At 38.6% G+C, this 17,314-nt stretch overlaps 1 protein-coding gene across 1 annotated transcript in view; it reads left to right on the top strand.

Moving 5' to 3' along the window:
- Positions 1-17,314, top strand: part of Iqcm (IQ motif containing M) — a 353,128-nt gene that overhangs the window by 137,897 nt on the left and 197,917 nt on the right. Inside the window, exon 8 of the mRNA XM_052728865.1 lies at positions 12,280-12,475. Within this exon, the coding sequence (XP_052584825.1) occupies positions 12,280-12,475 (196 nt within the window). The remainder of the gene's footprint in view (positions 1-12,279; positions 12,476-17,314) is intronic.

Raw genomic sequence — 17,314 nt, 5'->3', positions numbered from 1 at the left:
GTAACTAATACACCCACCTTGTTCCCAAAGATTGTATGTGAACCTTGAAAATTGCTTTCCTGAAGACATATTAAAAGTCATTTCCTGGTCTATTAGTCTAGTAAACATAAAACAAAATAAATAGTTGGATTCAATAAAGCAAATGAATTTAAGATGATATTTCTTACTCTATTTTTTTTTTTTTTTTGAGACAGGGTTTCTCTGTGTAGCTTTGCACCTTTCCTGGAACTCACTTGGTAGCCCATGCTGGCCTCGAACTCACAGAGATGCACCTGGCTCTGCCTCCTGAGTGCTGGGATTAAAGGCGTGTGCCACCACTGCCCGGCTTCTTACTCTATTTTTGCTCTACCTAACACTGGACACCCTTGCTTTGTGTAAATTCTCATTCATCATCCATCTAATAACAGACTTGGATATTAAACTTACAGGACCATGCCTTGCAAATTTTATTTTTCTATTTTTCGAAAGTGAAGACATTTGGTGTTCTTTGGACTTCTCACATCATATTCCTTGTCCAGTTTCTCAAAACAAATAAATCAACAGATCGGTGTAGACAACTGCTCTTGTTAGGCCAGGATGTGTAACCACTGAAGGGAAGCTTCAGTCTGTGGTGTTTGAAAGAGAATGACCCCCAAAGAGCGGCACTATTAGGAGGTATGGCCTTGTTGGAGGAAGTGGGTCAAGTTGAGGGTGGACTTTGAGGTCTCTTTTGTTCAAGCTTTCCCTCAGTGTCATGCTGAGATCATTTCCTGTTGATTTCTGGTCAAGATGAGCCAGCAGTATGTCTGCCTACATGTCACCATGCTCCCTGCCATGATGATAATGGACTGAATCTCTCTGTAAGCAAGCCACCCCAATTAAATGTTTTCTTTATAAGAGCTGCTGTGGTCATGGTGTCTCTTCATAGCAATAAAAACCCTAAGACACACTCCTTCCTCTTCAGCATAGTAGAATCAGTCTAGCATGAGCTATTTCACTTCCAGTAAACACCCAGACATTGAGTAATAAGCTAGAAGATACATTAACTATATCGGCCACTTACCCTCCTGTCCTCTGCCAGGCAAATCTGGGCTCTTAGCATGACTTAGTTACTTTATCCGATGTCAGTCTGGTCAGTAGAGAGAACTAGAGTAAACCACCTTGATGGCACCCCACTAACATGAGCTTGTTTAGCTAGTTTGGAGTAGCTAGAAGAGGGCTGTGTCTTCCAGAAAAACTCTGTCTCCGAATTCACACTTACCTCCAAGCCTTGTTGTTCTGGTCTGCACTTTCAGGCTTTGAGGTCCATTTTCCTCAGGATTGTCATCTAGTAGAAGAACTAAGTTTAGGGCAAATGAAACCATTCTGTGGTCAGTTTGACCTATGTCCTTGCCCTTGTTTCTAGTTCCTTTGTCTTGAGAATGCCTGTTTGTCTATACTGTCAATAGTTACTGATGTCTTGTTTACATCTATTGTCAAAAGTTTGAACTTTCTCTTAATAATGAAGTCTAGGTGAAAACAGGAAACTTCTGTATTCAATCATAGTGAAACTTCCTGTATTCATTCTTCCATGCGATGATTCTGCTCAATAGAGAGTACATCCAAGCAGGAGTAGGATCAAGCTGTGGACCATTGTAGCACAGACCTCAGTATTAACAGTGTTTGCCATGCAAGCAGCACTCTGATTCCAAATCTAGTCTTACCAGATTAGGAGAAGCATTGAACTGTCAGGTGGGACAAAGAGAACACAAAATGACTAGATACTGCAGAATCTATGAAAACTGAGAAGAGCCTGTTGACTACAGTTAGTTGCAGGTTGAAATGGAACCTTCTGCTTTCTCTCTTGGAGACAAGATGGCCTGGTGTACAGCCTCTTCCATGTGTACAGAACAGAAATATTTCCAGTAATGTCTGCTGAAGGATACAGCAGTGAGTACAGAAACTACTGGCCCTGTGAAAGGCACAGATGGCTGGCTGGGCTATAATTCTTGTCTAGAATCAGAAGGGAACTGTCTGAAGTGGAACAGGCAATGAAAGAAAGGATACAATAAGGTCCTCATCTTTTTGTTGTTGTTCTTTAATTCTTTACATATGTTATATCCTGACCACAGTTCCCCTATCTCATTCCTCCCAGTCCTCCTACCCAACTCTCTCCCAGATCCACCACTCCTCTGTTTCCCTTCCAAAAATAAGAGCAGGTCTCACCTTTAAAATACAGCAGTATGTTAACAGCATGATATGGAAGAAGGAAGTCCTAAGGGTGGGAAAACAGCCTTGCAATGGCTTTTCTTTACAAGGGCTTATAGAAGTTCTAATAGAGGTCAGAGGCCTGAGGAAGGTGCTTCTCAATGCCATAGTGATGCTCAGAGAGTATCTGCACTTCCTACTTTTCTACTACCCTTAGGCTTACTACTGCTGTCTGTTTTTTGAAGGTTATTTGTTTGTTGGGATCAGAGTCCATTGATGTATGTCTCATTGGGAATAGAATGTCAAAATTTTAATACTTAATTGTTAAGGGAATTCATTACTGGTACTCCACCTCCAAGAACAGTGGAATGCATGATCAGGAGTCAGACCCTCAACAGCTCTACATCTGAGTAGGGAGCAGAGAGATGGAGGGAGTCAGTAGAGTTCAGCCAGAACTGACTAAAGTTTGGGTTGGGTTCCCATAAGAGACATAAACACCATGACAAGGGGAAGAGCAGAAAAACTCCCTGGGTTCTCTGTTCAGAGACAAGCTTGGAAAAAAAATGGAACCTGGTGACTGTGCTTTTGAAAAATGACTCCTGTAGCCCCTTTGGCTCTAATGCTACAGTCATTCCAGATGTCTTCCAGCATAACTCTAGACTGACCAACAAGTAAACCATATAGGCACAATACAAAGGATTGTCAGATGTCTCCTGTAGACGAATTTCTAAATGGTCTTATTAAATAAAAGACATGGAGGCAAATATAGGGGTTAAAGCCTTAGGTCAGGGAAACAGGGAAAGGCACCAGCCAACCTTACCTCACCAACTCTGCAGCTTCCAAATGCACCGACTTCCTGTCTGCCCAGGCTTTATATGCCTTGCTTTTCTGCCCTCTCATTGGCTCTCTTAACCCAACTATCTCACTTCTTTTCCTACATAGCTCTGTCACTTTCTGTCTGTCTGTACAGACCTCCAGGTCTCTATGGTTGGTATGGGATTAAGGGCATGTGCTGCCTGACTTCTTGTTTACTTAAAATGGCTGGCCTTTTCCCCCTGATTTCTAGGCAAGCTTTATTTATTAATTCACAAGTAAAATATCACCACATTTCAGCACAAATAAAATATCACCACAGTCTCCATTATAGAGAACATTTCCAGAAAGCAAGACCTTGCATACAAAGCTGGAATCAATTTGAAATGAGCAGACAGATATTCCTGTTCTGCACTCGCCTGGGTGCTGCAAAAGTGCTCTAACTCATAAGCTGTGCTCCTCCAGACTGCTTCTCTGTGTTAAGGTGGAAGAAATGACTATAGTTCTTGAAATGAATTTGTAATTAAAAATTGCTCTTGTATTTTAACGAAAAACTGTTGGAAAATCTAATCTGAGCAGCAGTAGCAGCAGTAATAATAACAAACCCTACTGATGGGCTGGGAAATTCTTTCTGACTTGCCTCTTCCTTACCTCTTCTTTCTTTGGTTGCCTTCAGCTATTTACTGTCTGAAATGTTCTAGAAATCTATTTATAAATAAAAAAGTACCCTGCCCAGAAATTCAGACACTCTTTGAGACCTTAAATAGGATATCAACCTCCATCTTTTAATATGGCCATGTTAAAACAGACTATAGATGTATGAGTGACCAGAAATAGAATGTCACTTTGGGGGAATCACGGGGGAGAAGTTGGGTCCCAGGGCAGCATTATAAATAGTAATAGTGACAAGGACAGAAGAAAGCATACCCCATTCTGATGTTTTAATGTACTTTAAGATTTTGCCTAAATTAAAGTGGCATTATCTTCTACTTCAGGAAGATTGTGTCTCATTTTAGAAAGTCCCAGGAACCTCCTCTGGTTTCTGAAGTGAGCAGGTTTTGATGGCATGAAGTACTCAACCCTTGGAGAGATCTGGAAATGGATAATATGGAAAGAGAATATTTCTTTTCTTAAAAGTCAGGTTGGATTCAATGCACTGTTTTCCTACTAAGTAGACTTTATTTAGGTGATTAAGTAGGACACTAACTCGTTTGGCTCTCTCCCAGGTTGCTTTCAAATCTCACATTTCAAGCACAAGGCACCACATGTTTGTGCTTCAAGACTGCACATTCAGGAAATGAAAGCCCTCAACACAGCTTGGTAGCAGAAGATCCAAATCAAAGTAAATTGTGTAAATTATAACTCAATTTCGAAGCATTTGGACAAAGCAGGCATGCTAGTCTAATCAGGAAACTTGTGATATTTGCTTTATGATAATGCAGGTTGGAAGAGGAATTGATGGAATGCATCATCAATCTCTCCGTATTTCTGAATTTGGCAACCTGGACTGGTTTTGTCATGTGTTTGCTGCTTAAAAAGTATTTGACTTTAAAACAGCTAAAATAAATACCCTTTAATCACTTTCAACCTATGAGCAGATGGTCAAACAGTGCTTTTTCTTAATGGGGCATACACAGTACTTGCATATCAGCCAAAACTGGTTGATAGCAGTATCTAAACCAACCTCTAAAGCTGATTTAGTGTTTAATATATTATCATATGAGCATTAGTAGTTGGAACAAAATTCCCCATTCAATTGTTTGTCAGTCTCAGGGTCTATAATGCTTAGATACAATTAACTTACTAATTAATTTCTTGTATTTTTTCTCACATGTAATTTTATCTAATTGTTTCTTCTGTCTCTGAAACCCATTTGATTTGATACTTTGATTATGTATTTGTCAACTTCAAGTGGAAAATCCAAATGCAGCCATGGCTCTTTTGTCTTTTCACTTTCTTATAATGAGGTTAGATTATGGGGACATGCACAGACAAATAAGGTGGTCTTTCATGGTAAAATCTGGTTTATGTATAGCCTCTAATGACTCATATTTTTACTGTTGTAAGGATAGTTATAGAGACTTTTTGGTGGCCAAGAATCTCCATGAAAAGTGGCATTTCTCCCTTTATCACAATTTTGATAAGACATGGTAAACATTTTTATTTGGAGGGTAAACCAAGGCTGGTTTCTATGGATCCCTTTGACCTCTGTGTATCTGGCGGTCACAAGACAGTGTTCATATATCATCCACTCCTCTCTTTGGATCCTGACTGAACATTCTGTAACAGAACATGTAGGTGTGGTGTGGCTGCATCTTTCATGCACTACAAGCACAGACAATCAAATGGTAACTGCAATGCTAACCTTTCTGTTGGCAATCATAGTTTTGCCCCCTGTTATTTTTATCACAGAGCAGAAGGGCATTGATTTTGTTTTTGTGAGGTTAGAAAGTCACCAGATTTTTCTCAGAAGTCAGAATAGTAAGTTACTTTGAGATAAGTATTTTAAGGATTAAAGGAGAAATTGCAAAGTTAAAGCTTAAAGAAAGTGAGTTGCTAATCCTGTCAAATATGTCACTAATTATATTTTTCTTTGAAAATATACATTGTATGCTGGTCTATCTCAAAAAATCTGAGCAAAATTAAAAAACTAAAAAACAACCAATTTTCCTTTACAACCCAATGCTTTCTTTACAGTCTTCAGATTAATGGAATATTTGCACCAGTTTTTGTAGAAGATGAGTCAGAATTGTGTAAGGTGGGCATTTCTTCTCTCCAAAGAGTCTAATCCACCTGTGGTTAGGAACACTGCTAATACACTGCAGTAACATTTTGGCATGTTGATTCCTACTTTTATTTATATGCATTTTAAACAAAAGATTACAAGAATTAATATATGTAGTTTAATATCTTTATTCTCCAAATTTTGAAGTTATAAGACTTTTATTATTATATAATCGACAATGGTTTTGTGACTTTATCATTTATTGATTTAATCTAACAACTTACTTAGATATTTATAAAATCATTTATTATAGATGAAGCCGTGGTGGATATTTTCATGCATGTGGCTTTTTCCATAATTTTCAGAAAGGGTAGTGACTAGTTTTTATTCTCATAATAGCAAGTTATTTTCCTGAATAGTTCATGCAGTCAAGAATAATGTTGACATTATTTCTTTAATAAAACTTTTTTTAATTGAAAATAGATTCTTCTCTCATACAATACAACCTGACTACAATTTCCACTCACTCCAATCCTCCTAGTTCCCTCCCATCTCCCCCAGATCCACTTCCTCTCTGTTTCCCTTGAGAAAAGAGCAGGCCTCCAAGAGGCAACAACTAAACACCACAAAACAAGATAGAAGACAAAGTCAAGCCCTCATATTGAGGCTAGACATAACAACCCAACAGGAGGAAAGAATCTCAATAGCAGGCCAAAGAGTCAGAGATAGACCCGCTCCAACAGTTAGGATTCCCCCAGAATGCCAAGCCAAAAGCCATAGCATATATGCAGGCCCCATGCTTGACACCAGTCTCCGTAAGTCCGTGTGAGCCTTGCTTAGTTGATTCTGTTGGACATGTCCTTCTGCTTCACCCTTCTGACTCCTACAGTCTTTCTGCCCCCTCATCCACAGTATTCATCATCTCTGAATGGGGGACCCGATGGAGACCTCCAATTTAGACTTTCTCTGCCAAATGTCTGGCTGTGGTCTCTGTAACCACTCCCAACTGCTGTCGGAGGAAGCCTCTCTAATGCGACTAGACAAGGCACAGATAGGCAGAACATCATTAGGAGTCGTTTCACTGTTTTGTTTTGTTTTTTGTTGTTGTTGTTGTTTGCTTTTGTTGTTGTTGTTTGTTTGCTTGGTTTTTGGATAGTTATGTTTGGTTCTACCCTAGGTCTGTGGTCTGTGTAGTCTCTGGTTCCTGGTCATCCAGGGCAGTGTAGAGCATGGGCTTCCTCTGGTGGGGTGGGCCTCAAGTTAAACCAAACACCCTTGGTCACTCCAACAAGTTCTGCACCACCATTGCCCCAGCACATCTTGCCCACAGGACAGATTGTAGGTCAAAGGTTTTGTGACTGGGTTGGTGTTCACGATTCTCTTTCATAGCCTGCAGAGTACCTTCCTATACCAAAGAGACTAGAATCTTTAATAAAACCTTTAATGAAATTTGTGTAGTGTTTCCTTTATAATTTTGAAAATGAAAACAATGGTGCCATATTATTTCTATTTTAACAAAGTTGTTGTGGAAACATTTTCCCTTATGTTTCTCCTAAAATTTTTGAAAACCATCTTCATGTTTTAATTAATGACAATAAAAACTTTATTTGAGAACATGATCTTCAAGGCAGTCTGTTTTGTTATCACAAACCAGGCTTAGAAGTCATTACTCCTAAGTCAGGATATATAGTGAGACAGTATGCAGTATTTGGTTTTATGAGGATATGATATCGTTTCTTAGAGATACATCTTTTAATTGAGTTTTGCACACTTTTATGAAGACAGATTTGGATACTAGAAACTTTAAAAATAGCTATTAATTTTTCATTCAGGAAATGAGTCTAAGTGTGAGCTTTGTGAAAGGAGGCAGCCAATTTCTTTTGCCTGTGTGCATGCTCTTCTTGCATTGTGTTAGGTGGATAGCAGCTAATTGAGTAACTGAAGTTTGAATTTATATACGGGGTTATAAAAATTAGCACTGAATGAGTTAAAACAATTATTTTTTGGACTCAATGATAGCTTACAGAAAAGAGTTTGGAATTTCAATTATTTTAGGGATATTTGTCTGCTTTGTAGATGAAGATTCATTCACAAGGCACAGTTTGACGCACATAATCTTGTTCAGCAACCGATGCTTTAATACTGCTTTATTAGATCAATGTTATTAATATATGAAGAATGGGGAATGCAGTAAACACAGAAAGACATGTGCTGAGACATGTTACATCACATGACAATGAGTAAGGCATCGGTAACTTCCTTCCAGAAGACTGATCCGTCCTTTAGTGTCCCATTAGTTTTTTAATACAGATTTTTAGGGTAGTGTACAAGGCAGTGGGTTCAGCATGTCACTTTCGTATGGATATGCCATTGTTCTTTGTTCTTGTTCACTCCTGTCTCCACGGTCTTTTGTTGCACCCCTTCCCTTTCCAGCTGTGCCAGAGATTGGTTGTAGTATTAAGGCCACTTCCCATAGTTAAAAGGGAGGTTTATTTTGTGGGGTAACTTACAAGTAAAGGGATAGGTTACAGGATCTGGAAAAGGTGTAGCACAGTCCAGTGGTGTTCTCTGGAGAACTCTGCTCAGTCTACCTCCAGCGTTCAGGGTCCAGGAACCAAGAGAGCCGGCACACCCAGATCTTAGGTCTTAAGGGCTCCTGTCTCCACACCGCCTATAGGCGTGACAGTTACCGGAAGCCTCAATGGGGGTAGTACTTCCAGGTCAAAGCTGGAACAGCTACCCACTACACCTCTTCCTCAGTTAAATCTAGCTCTCCTATACCTGGGCTGGCCTCAAACTTGCTATGTAGCCTAGGCTAGCCTTGAAGTCCTGCTTCTCCTACTTCCTAAATTCTAAGATTATAGGCAGGGACACCACATCCAGCTATGATTCTTATTAAAATTTAGAAATATTAATCCAAAGAGCTCAATAAAGGTATTTTTACATATTTAATTTATTTTACAGATAAAGTAGTTAGCATGTATTCTTAATTTCTATTAACATATATACATATAGTTACTAGAATTTGTAACTTACAATGTATACAAAAATTTCATTAGGGATTTGTTTTCTTAAACACTGACAGATTCGTTGGCAACATTTCTGTGTCACTTAGAGGCTACTCATTGTAGTGCATACAAATTAAGGAAATTAATAAATTACATGTAGCCATTCAAAGAGTTTTTCTCAAACTTTGCTAGGAAATAAGTAGGAATTATAAATTAATGATCATCATGATGATCTTGGATTAAGAAGCTCTGCTTCTGGACAAGAAGTCATCCTGACATCCTGGTGACTCCTTCTGTCCCATCTAGCAGATGCATGGCTGTGACAGCAGCTTAAGCCTGTACTCATAAGTCCTTTCTTTCTGTAATATATTGTTTAGAAAACACAATCTTCATAAATCTGTCATACTTCCCATGTTCATTTCCGAAGACACAATTGATGACATGTGTGCATCAATTATCCCACATGTTATAGAGCATGTGGGAAAATGTGAGGGACAGGCAGAAACAGCCTCTTGGTGAATAGGATGAGTGTTATCAGGTATGCTCAGCAGGAATTCCCAATAACCACAGTTTCTGTATGTTAATTCCATAGGGATGTAGCCATTCATCACTTGGAACTAGGAAAATATCATTGACCCCCAAGGGCAGTGACAAACTTCATGACTTTCATAATATCATCCCAGGAAGGGCTTGTAGCTTCTTTCAAAGTAGAATAAAAAGTAGTTCAGGGATAAATGACAGTAAATATCAGGGATACCAAATGTGGTAAAAGTCAATCATAAAAAAGAGGGAAATGATTTACAAGCATTAATAAAGTAAATATTTTTTAGTATCAGGAACTTTTTGCTATCTAGGGAAATTATATTAAAGGCATGAAATAGGTCCTTCTGCCAAATTAAGAGCAGACGGTACTTGAAAATCAACTTGTTGGTGTAACAGACAGGATTTCACATTGAATTTTACTCTTTCTTTTTATCCAACCTGTGTGACATTTGTGATTGGTTTTTCAGTGTTGGGGATCAATTTTAGGACCATATGCATGCTAGAAAAGCACTCTTGTTTAGTTAAATTCTCTGCCCCTGTATGTAACATTTTATAGCCATGAATTTGTAAGCCTTTACCTATTATATTATTGTCCTCATCAAAATTCATCTGTCACAATTTAGTATATTTTTAGCTTCTTTTCAGATCCTTTATTTGTAAGAACAGTTCAAGTTTTTCTAGCAAGTCCTCTATAAATTATTCTGTCTCATTTTTCTCTGCTTTAAATGCTAGTTATTATCCAACCATTATTGACCAATGTCTGTATATTTAGGCCCTGAGGTAAAAATTTTCCTTTTAGTTGTTAAAAAAGTCACTTCCAACATTTTTAAAATGTTTACATTTCTCAAAAAAAATAATCTTTTTGAGAACACCATACTTGAGCTCAACAGCTATATTACTACTGCCCTTCCCTCCCCAACTCCTACTGTGACCCACCTCTCCCTCCCTAATCATGATCTCTCCTTGAATTATTACTGTTGCATGTATATACCTGTGTTTATGCATCTACCTATGTAGGCATATTTGCGTGTGCGTGCTGATTACTTGGATTGGACAAGCCTTGTAGGAGCTTGTTCCTGGAGGACACTGCTTCCTCCCGTCTCTGGAGCCACTGACCGCCTCTAACTCTTCATCTAGAGGTGGAGCCTTGAGGAGTTTCCCTTGTTCACACAGGCAGGTCAGTTAGTGTGGCCATTATGCTTGTTTTGTTCAGATGTCCATGTTTTGGGGATTTCATGAGTGTATTTTCCTGATTATGTCTAGGAGATATTGTCTAGCAGCAGGTGGTGTGTCTTGGGCCTCTGGCTCTTAAATTCTTACTCTCAGAATTCATTGACTGACTGGAGTTCCTCATCTAGAATTAAGGCATGGCAACTCACGGTGTCATTATCCAGTTCTTATTTATGCAACCATACTGTTGATAGTTCATGGGTGTAGTTGCCCTGCCATGGGGAGAAGACACCATCTAGCAGCTAGTGTCCTGGTCCTCTGGCTCTTAAAATCTATGGATTATCTACATTCTAATTTTTCTAAAGAATTATCTGTAAATGAAGTTGAAACTCATATTCCAGAATGATGTGATACTGATATTCCTGTGATGTACAAGACAATGCATATTAGAAGATAACACAGCCTTCAAGACAAACTGTAGAAGAAAATAGAAAAGACATATGAGATTCCTTGCTATCTGCTGACAACTAAGCTTTGATGCTGTGCAGATATCAAAATCAGACTCTCAATTCTTCAGATACCAAAGGAAGAGAAATAATAACATATGTAAAACAAAACAAAAGAGACTTGCTCAAGAACCCACTTAATGCAGAAATAAAAAAACAGGCTAGAAGAAAATAAAGCTAAACCACAGTTAGTTTGAGTCAGAGATTTACTCTGAGAATTAAGAAGACTGGGTGTGAAATTCTGAGGCCTGCAGACTGGAGAAGAGGTAGCTATGGTGGTTGGGCTGCCCTGTGGATCTCCTTTAGGTGTGTGCCCAGGAGACATACAGTAGTTCTGCTTTTTAGTTTCTATATGCTAATAATTTTCAAGAGAAGTAGACTCTGAGAGACTTTGAGAAACTGGTCACCATGTTAAAAATAAGTCATATCTATGATTTTTGTAGATACAAAGTTACCAAGGCTACATACTCATACTACATACATGCTCATGGCAGAGAACTAGCATTTTCTTCCATGATTATTATCAATGCTGCAGGGTTATTCACATTAGCACTGAAGGCTGATCAGTCTCCAGTATGATCCCTCTGTGGCCTCTCCTGTAGCCCATGATCCACTCTGCTTGCCACACTGCTGCCCCCCTCAGGTATAGGATCAGAAGTAATTTCCAGATGATGCTGGGCTGGCAAATAAGTGACAAATGACTGCATATTTAGAGTAGAACTGTAGGGACATGAAAATTACTTGGACTAACCTTTCCTCTTTGAATAACTGTGGATAAGTTTGAAAGATTCACTTTCTTTTGGATTTCCTTCCTTTGGAAGTTTAATGTTATACATGGTATATTGATTCTAGCATTTTCAGCCTTCTTTGGGAACTTTATCAGCATGGATAAGTGAGGTGTTATATTAAATTTTATGTACAAGTCATAGTTCATTTCTTATTTCTATATATTTGTCATTGAAGGCTGACCTAATAGTAAAGGCCTGTAATCCCAACTTCTCTAGAGGCTGGTGCAGGAAGTTCATGAGATCAATACCTGCAAGGGATACAGTGAGTTCAAAGGCACTTTGAACAACCTAGTAAGACTGTGTCTCAAATTAAAAAGATATAAAAGAGCGAGAGATGTAGCTTAGTGGAAGAGTGCTTGTGCAGGATGCCCTGGCTTCAATCCTCAGTACTAAGGTGTGTGTGTGTATGTGTGTGTTTGTTTGTGTGTCTGTGTGTGTGTGTGTGTGTGTGTGTGTGTGTGTGTGTGTGTGTGTGTACATTCATCATCTAAAGAATTTAAGTCTGTAGATATGTTTATTTTTCTAGTTATCACTAAGAAGTTTTAATATTTTATTTTTAGGGCAAAAGCTGTTCCAAAGTCCGATAAATTAGACAGTAAAGTTAAAAGAATTGGACCACACATAGAAATTTACCAACTGTTCCAGGAAAGAAACAAACTCATATTTACTAAAAGAATTGTTAAGCTGATTACTATCACACAAGCATTTATCAGGGGATGGCTTGAACGCAAAAGACTTCAAAGACTAAAGACTAAGGTAAGAGGTACCTTGCAGACAAGATGTCTCTACATTTTCTTATGTAGATTCAATTATAAAATTTTGAATAGTCTGCCTGGAAATAGCTGTGTAATTTTCTAACAAAGTTCTATCCACACATTTTTGATTAAGTAAATGAAATGAATAATCTACACTGGGAATAGTTTTGTCTTCTGAGAAATTGAACATTGAACAAAATACTAGGCTTACCCATAGATTGGCAGTTCTGGAACCAGAGCAAACTGTCTTTTTGGTTTTTGCTATTTATTTTCTAGTTAGAATAACTCAATACTTCTTGCTTTACAAGATCCTGGGTATTCTTGCAGTTGGTCAAATGATTCTTTTTGAAAATAACTGTGCGCAACCCTTCCCTTCCCTCAACAACCACCTTGGCAACTTTTAGAAACAGCAACCCCAACTTTCAGAATAAACCACAAGGATCTCTTTTGACTGCCCAAATACAAGAAAAGCCCAAATGGATGGCTCTTGGTAAAACTGTGAGAACATAAGAATTGTCCTCCTCTTGAAGGCTAAAGCTTGGGAAACTATGAAGAACGAAGTAAATGAGAAAGAAGGGCACACATTTCTAAGTAGCCCTCTAGAAGGGACTTACGGTGTGTCTCCTCTGGAAGGGACCTACGGTTGTGTCCGCTGAGCATCTATGTGTCAGAACATAGCTGTCTGCTTGTTCATAAGTGTATACATTATATATGACAATATATGTTATTATATATCATTCTGATATTAAATCTAATTTACTTATAAAAAGTAAACTCTTTTTGTACTTAACCCATAACTAATTATTTTAGGCAACTGCTGTATCTGTTTTATAAGAGAAGAAATCCAAGCTCAGATATGTTAAGTCAAGTACTCAGAGTTGAGTCAAAGATGATGAATACCTGTTTGACACCAAAGACTATGCTTATTCTGCATATCCTGTCACCTGCTTGAACTGCTTTGAGCAAGACTGTTTCTGAATCCAATCAAAGCTGTATCATAGACCTTTCTTTGTAGCTCAGACCCAGGTATTATGTTGCCTGCTTAAAATTTCCATAGTTAGGTCACACTTCTTATAGCCTGAAATGAAGTCATTTTCTAACTTTCCCAAGTACTTTCTCTCTTGCACTACCTATGTTCAACATCAATTGTGCAGGTCACTGCCTAGAATTGGTCGCATTTTTGACATTTTTATTGCTGTACCCAATTGCTATGAGTTTCACATATTTTTTTATGTTTTCTTTTTCTCTGCTTTCCCCCTCAGATTTTATTTTAATCTACTCTCACATGAGTAAGTACAGTGGATTTCCAGCTGATTTCCTTGACTGTGGGCTTTTTCTCATTTAGTCCTCTGTAGTATATGCCATATTTATAAACTCTTACCACTTTTCCCAACTTCTCATGGTCTTATGCTGCCTTACACTGACTGGACATGAAGTGTGAACTTCCAGACATGAACATATGACCTCCTGTCTATGACTTCTGTCCAGATCAACACATGGTGCTCCTTTGCATATTCTTTAGAAATTAGTAAACTCCAAGATTTGATGGTATAGTTATCTTGTGGTTTTGATTACTTTTAATCTTAGCCAGGAAAACTCTATCTGCTGCTTCTTTTTATAAACTCCAAGTTATTGAGGCAACCAACCCTCCAATTCTTGGTCCACAGTGCAGATAGGCAACTAATCCTCCCATTCCCTGGTTCACAGTGCAGAAAGACAACCAACCCTCCCATTCTCTGGTCCATAGTGTAGATAGGCAACCAACCTTCCCATTCCCTGGTCCATGGTGCAGACAACCAACCCTCCCATTTTCTGGTCTACAGTACAGAGAGGCAACCAGTCCCCCAATTCCCTGGTTCACAGTGCAGAGAAGCAACCAACCTTCCTGTTCCCTGGTCCATAGTGCAGACAGACAAACAACCCTCCCATTCCCTGGTCCACAGTACAGAGAGGCAACCAACCTTCCCATTCCCTGGTCCATAGTGCAGACAACCAACTCTCCCGTTTCCTGGTCCAGAGTACGGAGAGGCAACTAATCCTCCTATTCCCTGGTCCACAGGGCAGAGCTGCCATCTGTATCTTCTGTCCAGTTCTCTACATTATAATATTCTATACTGTGTACACAACTGCATTGGCTGTGCAATGCTTAGTGTTGTCAAGTTGACAGGATGTAGAATCACCATGAAAGCAAATCTCTGGGCATGACAGTGAGTAATTATCTAGATTGAGGTGGGAAAAGCTGCCATGGATGGAGGCTGTACTATTGGTGAAATTATTAAGGCCACTCCACGTAGTTAAAAGGGAGGTTTATTTTGTGGGGTAATTCACAAGTGAAGGGATAGGTAACAGGGTCTGGGAAAGGTATGGCACAGCCCGGCAGTGTTCTCTGGAGAACTCTGCTCGGTCTACCTCCAGTGTCTGGGGTCCAGGAACCAAGAGAGCCAGTGCATCCGGATCTCGGGTCTTCAGGGTCCTCTCTTGGCCCCGCCTTATAGGCGTGACAGTTACTGAAGCCTCAGTGGGGCTTGGAACTTCCAGATCAAAGCTGGAATGGCTACCCACTACACTGTACATTTATGGGCTGAATCCTAGACTGGATAAAAAGGAGAAAGCCGCCTGAGCACTCACATTCATCTCCCTGCTTTGTGACTATAGACAGACTGACCAGCCTCTTCCTGGTACAATTGTTGTATCTCCCCTGTCATCATGGACTCTGTCTCCTGAGACTTGATAATAATAATGATAATGATAATAATACTAAATACCCTTCTTTGCATAGTTTTGTCAGTTATTTGGTCATAGCGAAGAGACAACCAACTAACACAGGCAGTACAGTTTTGTGGCTGAGTTGAAAGTATGTAGTTTCTATTTTTGTGTTCATATCACCACATACTACCTTGACATACCATAAACAGTCTCTATCATTTCAACTATATTATCTGCTATTTTTCATGTTCATTGTCTCTTCATGTGCTTGAATTTTTTATTTGGGTTAGATTATAACACCTGATATGTTTGTTGCTATTTTTAAATATATGAAAGTGTTTAACCTGTGGTCTTTGCTCAATAAGTAACCATGAAATGAATAAGTTGATTCAATAAAACATTATTTTAGAAGTTTACCATGGTACCTTAATGAGGTACAACTTTAGCATTCTATGTGCACAGTTTTTATATCTTATATGATTTAATTGTATTATTTCCAGCTGTCAAAAAGAACCATAGTCATTCATAACCTTTGGAACAAAAATGGGTCCAGAACTTTAGCAACATTGTAACTAAGATGAGGTTTAAAAGAAGAGGCTGGTGTGAAGAACGTTGAATTTCTCTGTGGCAGTAGAGTCTGAGATGAAAACAATGGGAAGTACCTTTCCGGAATCAGAGCCAGTAGAAAGAAGATTGTGGACTTTTGTTTGGTTATAAATTCTGTTACAGATCGCTTCTCGGCCTTTTGGCTAAAATCAAGTATGACTTCTGTTACGGTCATCGATTGTTTTTTGTTCCACCCCTGGCATGGCATTTGTGAATTAGATGGCTTTTTTGTTGATATGGTTAAAGTTGTTCTGCCTACTGACAAAAGGTAGGAGGACAGGCTTACAGTACAATAAATGATGCATCAGGATCATGCCTCCATGAGGCATTGCTGCTGGTGGAATTTGTGGTAGAAATTCTGCTCTAGAGGCTGCACAGCAAATCACTGGGTAATGGGTGGAACTGTTGTAATTCCCCCACTGCGCGACTTCCAGAGTCGTGTTGTCTGGCTCGTCCTTCAGAGCTCTTTGCTGTGGACAGCATCCACAGTGACCATTCCGGTTTCACTGTTGCTTTTTGAAATCCTCCTAGTCTAGGTATGTTTGGAAATAATGAAGCAGTGTTCAATTATCTTAGCAGTCATAAATCAAAAGATCATGAAGATTGTGATATTGAACTACAAGCATAATTTCTACCAATCAAGAAGTTCTTTTCTTTTAAAAGTCTGCTCGTTAGTGTATGATTTTGGTACAATAGTCCTAAAAATTTCAATGACACAAACAGAATAATTTCTTGAATATAATATCTCTAAAATTTTGTTTAATATCAATATTTTATTTATAATTTAAATAATTTTGTTCCTCAGGAAATGTTGGTCAAAATTTTAGGGTTAGGTTAAGAAGTATTTAAAATCTTAAAAATACAAATTTCAAAGTTATTATAGCAATGTACCACACATAGGTCAATGGTCTTTAATATTTTGGAGCTTACAAAAATCCTTTGAAAGTTTGATAGAATATTAATCACCTCTCATTGTCTTATGTCAAAATCTATAGCAACCACAAAGTCTGTTGTTCAGCCTATTCAGGGCTCTCATGCTGACTTTCTGTAGAATAGTTTGTTATATAAGTGTTTGGTTTCTAGGTACCTGGAGAACTTTCATTTACTTAATAATATATCTTCTTTTACTTAATATTTTTAATTGAGGTAAAATTACATCAATTAAATAATATATATATATATATTTGAATGTAATAATGGTCACTAAATATTGGGTTTAATTTCCTGGTATATGATTTCCTAGAGCACTTGTGCCAGTTGAAAGTACAGATGACTTTGAAAAGTCTTTGGTACTATGTGAATACTTAATTTCACAAAGCCAGTCACTTAAGCCAAATGGCTGTGTCTGGTATAGGGGTTGGGCAGTGCCAGTACACTGACATGTAGAGAGTTCTTGTCAGATGGCTGTGGAGGCACAAGGGAAGACTACACCAATGGCCTTGGGTGAGATGGAACATTGTGGGGCTGGTAGATATGGTGATATTTTATTTATGCTCTAACAAATAAAGCTTGCCTGGGGATCAGAGGA

This window comes from Peromyscus californicus, unplaced genomic scaffold, assembly GCF_007827085.1.
Source record: "Peromyscus californicus insignis strain IS unplaced genomic scaffold, ASM782708v3 Scaffold_8__1_contigs__length_139910024, whole genome shotgun sequence".
Taxonomy (NCBI): Eukaryota; Metazoa; Chordata; class Mammalia; order Rodentia; family Cricetidae; genus Peromyscus; species Peromyscus californicus.
Note: the sequence above shows the minus strand (reverse complement) of the source record. Positions and strands in the feature narration are given on the sequence as shown.